General features: G+C 39.0%; 1 protein-coding gene across 7 annotated transcripts in view; it reads left to right on the top strand.

Moving 5' to 3' along the window:
• LOC126162883 (leukocyte elastase inhibitor-like) overlaps window positions 1–11,513 on the top strand; it is a 185,777-nt gene that overhangs the window by 90,953 nt on the left and 83,311 nt on the right. For all 7 annotated transcript variants that reach the window (XM_049919677.1, XM_049919683.1, XM_049919680.1 and 4 more), the window contains one exon: window positions 9,905–10,090. In XM_049919677.1, the coding sequence (XP_049775634.1) occupies window positions 9,905–10,090 (186 nt within the window). The remainder of the gene's footprint in view (window positions 1–9,904; window positions 10,091–11,513) is intronic.

Raw genomic sequence — 11,513 nt, 5'->3', positions numbered from 1 at the left:
AAGAAAATTCAAAACTGTTACTACAGTTTTCATATTAAAATGATCTATGAAAGTGATAATACAAAAATGGAACCAAGTACTAAAAAACACATCAGCAAAATGAGACTGATTGATCTCTTATAAAATTAACAGATGTGCCAACAATCTAGAGAACATGTTGTAATGGGCTGTCAAATGAAAATGAAACAGATAAAAGAAAGGAAGTAAACTGTTCACTATGGTACCTCAAAAATAATCACTATAACTGTTACACATTTATTCCACTATGACAAGATGGTCAGTGCCTTCATGGAAAAATGTTTGTGGTTGTCTGTGAAACCATGATTTTACTGAGGCATGCACCTCTCTGTCTGAAGCAAACTGACCACCATAAATGTCTTTCTTCAGCACTCCAAGAATATGAAAATCACGTGGGGAGATACAGAGACTTTATGGAGGATGTGTATGGGCTTCCCAGTGAAACTTCTGCAGTGGAGGGGAAACAACCTTGGCAATATGTGGGCCCTGTCAATAATGTAAAAAATGATATTTTTATAAATATTTTTGTATTTGACTCATTCCACTTTTCACATGTTGAATCACAATCTGAGGTCAACAGAACATGAAATAAATAAATTTTGGACAGTGGACAATTTTTATGTAAGCATTCCTGAATTGCACAGACATTAATGACTGCAGGAAAGGTAAATAACCATCATACCATTTGACTCACCTATATCTCCAAAGGAAATGTTAATGAAAGCAATGTAGAAAATCTCTTATGCTCTTGATGTAGCAAAACAATAATTTTAAAAATGATGATTATGCTGGCTCATCAAGGATTCCCTTACAACAGTTTGCAGGTTGGGGGGGTGGAGGGCTGGGCCTGGAGGTATGGTATATTTTTAGTATTTTTGAAGACGGATGGTGATTCGTAAGTAGCCGCAAAAATTTTTTAGCTTAACTGTGTTAAAGGCTATTGTAACTCTGGCCTTTAAATCATTTTCTTCAAAGAAAATACACATGACTATTCTCATAACATGTAGACTTTCATGGCCAGTGTCTTCATTCATTAAAACATAGCCAAAGAGTAGAAATTCTTCCTCCTGATGTTTTATTGCCAACTGCGGGCAACATCTTCTGACCTTCTTGGTGGATCTAAAAATTGTTTCAACTGGAAACTTGGCCAGAACATTCACAATACAGTCCATAATATTGTGGATAAATGAAAGAAAACTTTTCCAGCTGACGGTTATTGTTGCCATTGCATGTTTTTGAATGCTTCTCTTCTGGGGTGGTGTGCTCGATCATCTCATAATCAGTGTATGCATTTTTCTTAAAATCCATTTTCAAATGATTTAGTTCCTCTTGCAAATAAACTGGCTCACACATTTTATTAGCCCTGTCCACCAATGTTTTAATGACATCTCTCTTTTGCCTGGGATGATGGTTTGAATCCTTATGGGGGTAATGATGGTATATAACAATATTGTGAGAAGGAAAGTTGCTACTCATCGTATAGTGGAGATGCTGAGCCGCAGATAGACACAACAAAAAGACTCTCACAATTAAAGTTTTCGGCCTTGGGTCTTCTCAACAATCTACACACTCACACTCACACTCAAACTCACGCAAACACAACTCACACACGACTGCAGTCTTAGGCAACTGAAACCACACAGTGTGGTTGTATCCTGTACGCCAAATATTAGCTCCAAAACCTAAAAACTAATAATGCATCGTTCATAGGCAGTATTTGCTACCTCGTGTTCTCTTCCATTCCCTCTAGAATAGAAAATTCTACCTATGTACAAGCAAATGGTAGAAAATTTTCTGCAAATGCTCATTCACATATGTTCGCTTCCATTCATTTAGGTTCTTAAAATTGATGTCTGTGAACTCCAGATAATTCTGCTATGCGGTACTGCATGAGTGATTTGCCGAGTTGCATGCTAGGCAGGCAGGGCTATACAAACTGCTGTTATAAGCTGTTCTTTGTGTGGCAAAAACGTGTAACTTAACAGTTTTTACAAAATACTTGCAGTGCCTCTTAGCAGCTAAAATTTTGGCAGTGCATTTCTTTCGTTTTCTGCTTCCTGTGGAAAAAATTTCAGGGTACATTTTGACACGTCTTATTGGACCATTCCCTTGTCAGTGTCTCCTTGAAGAAAGTTCATTGAACTGCTGTAAAGTGGTTTTCAGGAATTGCTCTAATAATGTACACTCCACATGTTTTAGCTAACTTTGATGTTTTCCACGTCTATTGTCTCCATCAAACCCCCATAGACTATTTCCAGTTCTCACAGAAAATATCTTCATTTCATCACTAAAATTTTAATAGTTCCATCTTCAGAGGTCATTTCTTTGAGTCTTGTACTAATAATTTAGGCTCACCTAAGGCTGTCATTATTTGTATTGGATGTAGAGTGTATACTCCACATGCTGTAAACCACCTTGGTAGAAATGTATGACATGTAGTGCACCCCTGACTATTACAGCTCTCAACAGTAACAGTAAACTTCCATTTATCCAAAATGATCAGGATGGTGGCCAGTACGGGTAACAAAAATTTCGGATAAACCGAAGTCCCCCTGTTTTCATGTGTGAAACACCCCAAATTGCATCAATACTATGAAATTTGATCGTAAAATGTGCTTAGGGTACGTAGAATGTTACTGATATGGTTGTGAATAAGCTTGCATGTTTTTGACTGAAAAAATTGTGTTGACATTTTAAAAAGGCACCAAAGTATGATTGAAAACTCAAAATTTTTAAATGCTATTAGCTTGTTTATTTTGCATTCTTACAGAAAAAATCTGCTGGCAGCAGGAAAAACAGGAGTTTTAATTTTATTACCTACTCTTTTGAATAAAAAATGAGTACAAAATTATGAAACAAATCTAGAGATTACTCAAAGGAACAAAACATTTGTCTAGAGGAACTTCAAAGTAAAAAAAAAAAAAAAAAAAAAAAAAAAAAAGACACTTATGGACATTAGAATTTCTTTTTTGGTAATTAAGTCTGCAATGGTTTTTTTCTTTTTGGATTGAGCAACTTTTGTTGTGGCAATATATCCCCAACATTGGAAACAAACGATTTCAGGCTGAGTCACCTCCTCCTGCTGGCTGATGTACTCCAAGGCAGTTTGAATCACTTCATAACCAAGTGTGTGAGGAATCTTTTTCTTTGCTTCGTCATCAGAAACATATTCTTCTGACACTTTCTGATTGGTTGCAATTTGGGTGATTTCTTCCTCAGTCAAATCAAAAAAGTTGTTTTCCATCCACTCTTCGTCTTTGAAGTTTGCGTCTTCACAGCCCGGTAGCTTTTCCAGTAAATTCACCAAAATTACATCATTTTCATCTGTTTCTGGCATGACATCTTGAGTTTTGGTGTTGCCTCATTGTTCCCACCACTGGTGAGTTGCCTTATGATCTAAGAGTTTTTTCCAAGACCTGACTAGAGAAATTGGAGGAATTAGATTCCAGGCTTCAGCAATCCAATGAATGACACTTGAAATACATATTGATTTTTATAAGAGCTTGCACAAAATCTTCTTCAGCATCAACAGCACTTATTAAGTGTTCCAACAGCTTGCATCTGTAATGTTTTTTCATCATCTCAAGAACACCTTGGTCCATTGGTTGACATAAAGATGTGACATTTGTTGGGAGTAACACAACCAGTTTATGGTTGCCAGTGGCATTACTGCATGCAAGGACAGTAAGTCTTTCTTTGCTCTTTTTATATCCAGATGCCAAGTTTTTTGTTTAGAGGCAAGGGTTTTGGTAGGCAACATTTTGTAATTCAACCTGGTTTCATCATAGCTGTAAAGTTGATCGGCAGTATAACCTCCTTTTTTGATGATTTTGTGCAGTTTCTTCTTAAAATCAGTGACAGTGGCTTCATCCCTGGATAATGATTCACTGCTGATGGAAATTTCATGAATGTCATGCTGCTTCTTGAACCAACCAATCCAGCCCTCACTATAGACAACTTGACCCTGCTTGAGGTGGCCATCCAGCAGGCCTTCCTACGTAACCAGCATTGTCTAGGTGTATTCTTTGACATTAATAAGGCATATGACACTACTTGGTGTCGCCTTATCCTCAATCAACTCCATCAGTGGTGCTTTCGTGGCCATCTCCCCATCTTCAATCAGTCCTTTCTTTCCCGCCGCCTCTTTCGATATCGGGTTGGTAATGTGCTATCTGATTTGTACGTGCAGGACAATGGTGTTCCTCAGGGAAGTGTTTTAAGTGTCACCCTCTTTGCCATCGCCATTAACAGTATCACGTCCACTATCCGGAGTCCGGCCCAGTGCTCCTTGTTTGTGGACGATTTTGTTGTTTTCTGTTCTTCCTCCAGTCTTGTCACTGCTAGCCGGCAGCTGCAGCTTATGATAAAGCGATTAGAAGCATGGACTGCGAAGACAGGTTTTACCTTTTCTGCAGACAAATGTGTGCGTGTTCATTTTAATCGTTCTCGATGTGCTTTTACCTCCCCTGAATTGCATCTGAGGGACACCATTCTTCCTTTTAGAGACACTGTGAGGTTCCTGGGCCTCACTTTTGATTCCAAGTTGTCGTGGTTGCAGCACCTTAAACACCTCAAGGTGCGGGCCCTGAAGGCACTGAATATTTTGAAGTGTCTGAGCCATCGGTCCTGGAGAGCAGATCGGGCGCGTCTGCTGCAGTTTTATAGGGCTTTCATCCGGTCGCATCTTGACTATGGATGCACCGTGTTCGGGTCAGCGAGGCCTTCGTATCTGAAGATTCTTGACGCAGTACGCCATGAGGGTATCAGGCTGGCCACTGGGGCCTTCTGTACCAGTCCCATCCCCAGCCTGTGTGCTGAGGCAGGGGAACCGCCGCTCGCCATCCGGCGGAAACTCCTCATGGTGCGACGGGTGTGTCAATTCCTTGCCTGTCCTACCTCCCCTGCGTACCCTACCATTGCCCAACCATGTACCAGTATTTACGGATGGCTCTAAACAGGGGGACTCTGTTGGTTGTGCTGTTGTTTTCCCTGATCGAGTCATCAAGTTACGGCTTCCTGCAGTGTTTACCATCTTTGATGCCGAATTGTTTGCGATCTTGCGGGCATTGGAGCAGATGAGATGTGTTCCCAGTCTTAAGTTTCTCATCTGTTCTGACTCTCTGAGTGCCCTTCAGACCATGCAACGCTTGTACTCAGTGAATACGGTCATCCAGAACATCCACGATGCCCTACTCCACCTGCAACGGCAGGGGAAGGAGGTTTCTTTCTGCTGGGTGCCATTTGCGTTTTTGTGTTATGCGTCAATGGGAAGAGGAGGGGCTGGCAGTCAGTGAAAATAAGCTGCGTCTGGTCAAGGCCACCACACGGCCATGGCGTACGTCCTACCAGTCATGCAGGCGGGATGAGGTTCTCCTCACTTGCCTCCACATCGCACACAGTCCCTTAATGCATGGTTTTGTACTCCGGCGGGAGGACCCCACAATCTGCAGTGCTTGTAGCGTCCAGATTACTGTCCACCACATTTTACTTGACTGTCCTTTATTCCCTCACCAGAGGGTGGTGGTTTCCTTGCCACCGGATTTGCCCTCTATTTTGCAAGACGACGCAACGACTGTGGTTAAGGTCTTACGGTTTTGTGTCCTGTCCAATTTGTTGCCTCAGATTTTAGGGAGAGGATTTTAATGTGCTGCTGGGTGACTGGCTCACCCAGGTTTTAGGTAAGAGGTCCGCCAGTCACGATTACCTACTTGTTTCACTTCGATTTCTGTTCTCTTTTCCTTATGTTTCCTTTCCTTTTTAGTGGGTTTCTTCTCCTCTTGCTTTGCCTCTGTATGTGAGGATTTGGAACTGCATCAGGTCTGTGTCTTTTAGCTGTTCTCGTTGTTCACTGTCCGTCATCATCCCTTTACCACATGTGTTCCTGTTTCTATGCGTTTGGGTGCTGATGACCACGCTGTTTAGCGCCCGAAAACCTCAAACCACACACACACTCCAAGGAATTCTTGCTTCTTTCCTTCAATCAGCTCATAAAAAGTCATCACTTTTTGATAAAGTAGAGGACCTGACACTGGCACACCTTTGTCTCTTATTTCATCATGCCATAAGAATAAGGCCTCTGCTAAGTCAGGATGTGCACTTTTTCTCATTGTTTTTCGAGATTTCACTGTGCTGACTGATGCTTGGGTGGAACAATTTTCTTTTAATTTCTGATTGATTTGTCTTCCAATCATTAACTGTACCCCTACTGTGGTTCAAATCCACAAAAACTTTCATGGGTGGCTCACCAGCATCAATTCTATGCAAAGCGCGAAGCTTATGTTCCAACGAGATCACATTCTTTTTTTCATTTCATGCCTGTAGTCACATTCACAGTTTTTTTTACTGGCACTCAACTGATTCTTTTTTGGTTTTTGGCCACTTTTATCTCTGGACATTTTAAAACATATAGCATGAGCACAAAACATTAAATCGAAAACACACAGATGCAAGACTTGAAAACACTGGAGATGCAATAGGTAAAGCTTTTGACTTTTGAAACCACACTGTGGCAGCCATCGAATGAAAACATTCGATACATCTGTCCCCTCTCCCCTGTCCTACCCGAGCCCACACGGCAACACAACAGTGTGTTGTACATTCACTGTTAAACTGTTGAAAGCTCAGCTTCGTCTCATGTATCAACAACAGGTGGAAAGTGTTTGGCGTCGCACTCTAATTCTCAGTTTCGACAGGGCTACATTGTGCTGCATAGAGCAATACTGTCCTCCTGTACTTCCAAGGAGTTCCAATAGATGCCAATGGCATGAAACCATGCAATATGAACAAGAAACATAGTAAAAGTTCAACCAACACACGCCACTCAATCTTTTGACATGCACCAGTGCACTGATTAGCAATAGACTGCCGAAAAACACCAGGAAATGTATGGCTCCAGGTGCAGACAAATTGAAACTTGTCAAGTGTCATTCTAACTAGCCAAAAGCGTAGCTGTGCAGTGCATCAGACAGTGCCAATGTGAACTGCGAAAATCAGAAAAATTTGTTCAGATAAAGTGGATTTCGGATAAATGTGATTTGGACAAACAGGAGTTTACTGTATAGGATGCCCTGGCATAGCTTGTCACAGTACTTTTGAAATTTCTAGCTCAAGGCTTCTTCTCAGTTCAGAACCAGTTCTGGGGACAATGTTGCAGCTTCATTGACACTCTGTGAGCAAGATTGATCTTCCTACCCCCTCTCTCAGTGACTGGAATGATCCAAGGATGACTTTGTCCCAGATGATACACTTTATTTGTTCCAATGTACTCCACAGTCTGCAGCTGACCACACACTGTTTCCTCAATGGCTACTATAATAGCCTCTTCAACATGTTGAATGAGGCATCCAGTTATAAATAGAGTGCTCACAGTGTGATATTTCCCATCCCTTGTTGCCATTTCCCTAAGAGGTACCATTATTCATTGTATATTTGAACTACTGTTGAGTAACAGACCCCTATACATTGGTGTTTGTCTCTCCTAGACAAGGGACAGAAGGCTTCTTAACAGGTGAAGTATGCCTCAGTGGTTCAGTTTCAGTTTCAGTGGCAGTCAGTATGTCACATTTGTTGGCTGTGTTGATGGGTGCAATATTATGAGTTCTCTTTGGCACTTGCTTTGCCTGTAAAGGGACCCTACATCTACATCTGCATCTATACTTCACAAACCCCTGTGATGTGCATGGCAAAGAGTATTTCCCATTGTTATGACTTTTTGCCGTTTCATTCAAGTATGTAGTGCAGAAAGAATGATTGTTTAAATGCCTCTGTGCATGCTGCATTTATTCTAATTGTATCTCTGGAAGCTCTATAGGAATGTTACTTAAAGTGTTATAATGTGTTCCTAGATTTATAACTTAAAATTGGCTCTATTAACTTTCTAAGTAAATTTTCATCAGATAGTTGTCCCTATTTACAGGCATCTCCAAATTCAACTCTTTGAACATCTTGGAGACTCTCTCCTGTGGGTTGAATAAACCTGTGATCATTCATGCTGTCCATCTTTGTATCCTTTCAATATCCCCTGTTAGTCCTATTTTTTGTGGGTCCCACCACTTCAGTGATATTCTAGGATGGGTCTCAAGAGTATCTTCTGTATGGTATTCTTTATATACTGATTGCATTTCCCTAGTATTCTAGCAATGAACAGCAATCTGCTTCCTCCTTTACCAACAACTGGAACTGTGTGAGTGTTCCATTTCATTCTCCTACAAAGTGTAACACCCACATAGCTCTATGAGTTGACTGTTTCCTGTTGTGTCTTGTTGATCTTGTGGTTATAGGATACTAAGTTTTATTCAGTTTTTGAAGTTTTAGATTTGTCAACATTTAAAGCAAGTTCCCCATCTTTGTACCATTTTGAAATGTTATCGAGATCTGGCTGAATATTTTTGCAGCTTCTTTCAGACAGAACTTCATTATAGATAACATCATAATCTGTGACAAGTCTGAGATTACTATTAATGTTGTATGGAGCCCCTAATCTACCATTGGCATATCACTCACTGTGAAAAAAGATGAGCTGTAATAGAGCCTGTGCATATTTGCAGCAGAGAAGGCAGTATCAGTTAGAGAGGATGGTCCTCTAGTTGCCTTTGATATTTTTGATTCATGACTCTTGGCGTTTTGCCCAACACAGACATTGAAAGCAGTGTCCAATCATTTTATAGCAGTCAGCGATTTCCAGCTGTTTGTCAACAACAACTAACTCATCCTATGCCTGAGAACAGTATTCACATTGGGGCTGCATTCTGACTGGTACAATGTTTATCCAATAATTAAATAATTAACTTTATATTGCCTAGCTGATATCATTTTAATTTCAGGATCTGTTATGCTACAAGATTAGCAAGATCCCATTAAGAGCCAAGACTACAACATTTAAGAAAGTGAACACTGTCTTGAAAATTCCTGGCAGATTACAACTGTGTACTGAATTGGGATTCAAACCTGGGCTCTTTGCCTTTTGTGGACAAATGCTCTACTGACTGAGGGACCCAAACACAACTCACAACAAACCACAACCATTGAATGAAAGACAAGAAGCACCCAAATTGTTTTAATTAACAAATTTACAGTCATAGTGACTCATTCAAAAATGCAGTTACCAATGAACAGCAGTATACACACATACACATGCTATAAGATTGCAGCAGAGAACAGAAGAAGTAATGTTAATCCAGACTCCATGCAAAATGATATGGCAGTGAAAAAAAAAAATGATCGTTAAAAACTACTGAGCAGCATATAAAGAATTGTTAATAGCACATGTGGCTCAATGCACCTACAAAATTTTTGACCTTAATGAAAATACTACATCCTTTTTTCTACCTCCACAACAAAGTAACACACAGATAATAAAAGTAGTTTTCAGTTTCATATAATTACAAAATAGTAATAGTAATCACAATAATAATGATGTCTGAAGAAATAGTATATAAGCAAATGAGGTTACCTAACAAAGATAATGAAACACTGCACAGCACAGAATTTTTAATAAGCTTTACACTCGGTCATGACTTTTCATAATGAGCAAGTCAGTTTTGCCAAGGCCAGTAAATTCCATGTTTATCTTAGATTGAGTCTGTCAAGGTGTATTTTTAACTTTTCAAAGAGTTTCATGCAACATGCATTTAGATGGCTGAACTGTAATTGTTGACTGCTTCTGATAATGCATCAACATCATCATTTCTGGTACACTTAATCAGAGTTTTCAACAACTTATACTCTTGATACTTCAAAAACTTGATAAATACCTGCTTATCACATGCCAGATTATATTCTTTAAGACTTTTAATGTAAGATAACATAATACTGATTTGAAGAAATAATCAGTTTTGCTATATTTCTACTTATTCTACTGTAAATATTATGACTGTTATTGTTTTAGGGAGATCAGCTGAGCATGGTAATCATTCTTCCAAAGAAAATTGATGGCCTTAAAGAACTTGAAAGGAAACTGGTAGATGTGAACCTCCCTGACATCTTACAAAAAATGCGCAAAGTTGACGTGAATGTGTATTTACCCAAATTTAAGCTGGAACACCAGGTAGATCTGAGTGACACTTTGAAAAAGGTGAGCCAATATCTAGTTTTCTTTCATATTCTAGGGAGCTACAATAATTTCTGTGTATCCTATTCCTAGCTTTGGTATGAATGAGATACTAGGTGGTCAGCTAGCAATGGTATGATGCTTGTGGTGTGCGACAGCAGTGTAATGACTATGCACTAAAGGTTGTATCACTCCTATTGACATACCCCGAGCATGACAGCCGCTCCAATATGAGTGTACCTCACTGGCATACAGAGTTTCATACTGTCTGAAAAAAATATTTATCACTCTTGTGATAAACTATCTGTACAAAATCTGCTTTATTTTTCTTTAATGAATTTCAAAATGACCAATTAGAATTATACATGTTAGTAGTGCTGTTGATTTCATTGTTATGTAAACCAGAGATAGTAGTTCATTGCTGCATAAAAGCAATTAATCATCTCTGGTACACCAAACAGATATTTTCAATTAAATTCAAATCATCATTTAAAATTCATGCTCGCTAAAATCACTTTTGGGATGATTAATTACCATACTTTTCACTTATAGCACCTTGAAGTTCCTTGCCTTTCAGAAATTATTAAGTAAACTATGATAAATTTACTTTGTCATAATATTTCAACAGAAGAGGTCAATGAAATCCTTCTGTTGTGCATCATATTTGATTTCTAGTTTTAATTTTTGTATAGCAACTATATGAGGTATCCCTCCAATATACAATTTTCAAAATATCTTCATTCAGGTATTTTTCAGAATAATTTACCTCACAGACACATTTCTATCCTCAAATAACTTCAAACAGATTTACTGTATAGAGCAATGAATATTTCATTGTCATGTAATAAAACTTTAAGGTGACAACATTACAATCAAAGGCAGGCTTCCTTTGTGGCTCAGCTCCAAGATCATCTAATTCATATGTGCCATTTTGCTTTTCAGCTAACCCACTGAGGTTGGGAAGTAATTATTTTCTTCTGTGCACAGCACTGCGTCTTGTGCACAAGCTTGGGAATTTTCTTAATTGACAACATCCCACACTGCTTTGCACTTTTTGAGAGCACCTTCTGTGTGATGATCAATAACAATGTTTTTGGGCAGGAACAGTTTGTCTTTTTTGGTTTTTTCCCAGCTCAGGCTCCTTTTTAGAACAATTTTTATATGTACTGTACAGTGTGAGTATGTATTTCCTAATGAGAGTCAGCTCATCTGTAAATCATTTTAACTGTGTCATTTTCTGTTTATACTTAGAGCTTCTTTTGATTAATGGTGGATAAGCATACAATAGGTCAGTGAGTTTTTTCAGGAAATTATCAAACATTGCTTCCTCAACACTCTTCCTAGATTGTTTATTGTATCAAAATCCTAGCTAACATCAGCTAATCTGTCAACAAATAAATTAATATATTCATATTTCTGCTCTCTTATCTATATAACATTAGCCTTG

Source organism: Schistocerca cancellata, chromosome 2, assembly GCF_023864275.1.
Source record: "Schistocerca cancellata isolate TAMUIC-IGC-003103 chromosome 2, iqSchCanc2.1, whole genome shotgun sequence".
NCBI lineage: Eukaryota > Metazoa > Arthropoda > Insecta > Orthoptera > Acrididae > Schistocerca > Schistocerca cancellata.
This window is presented reverse-complemented; position numbering and strand designations above follow the sequence as displayed.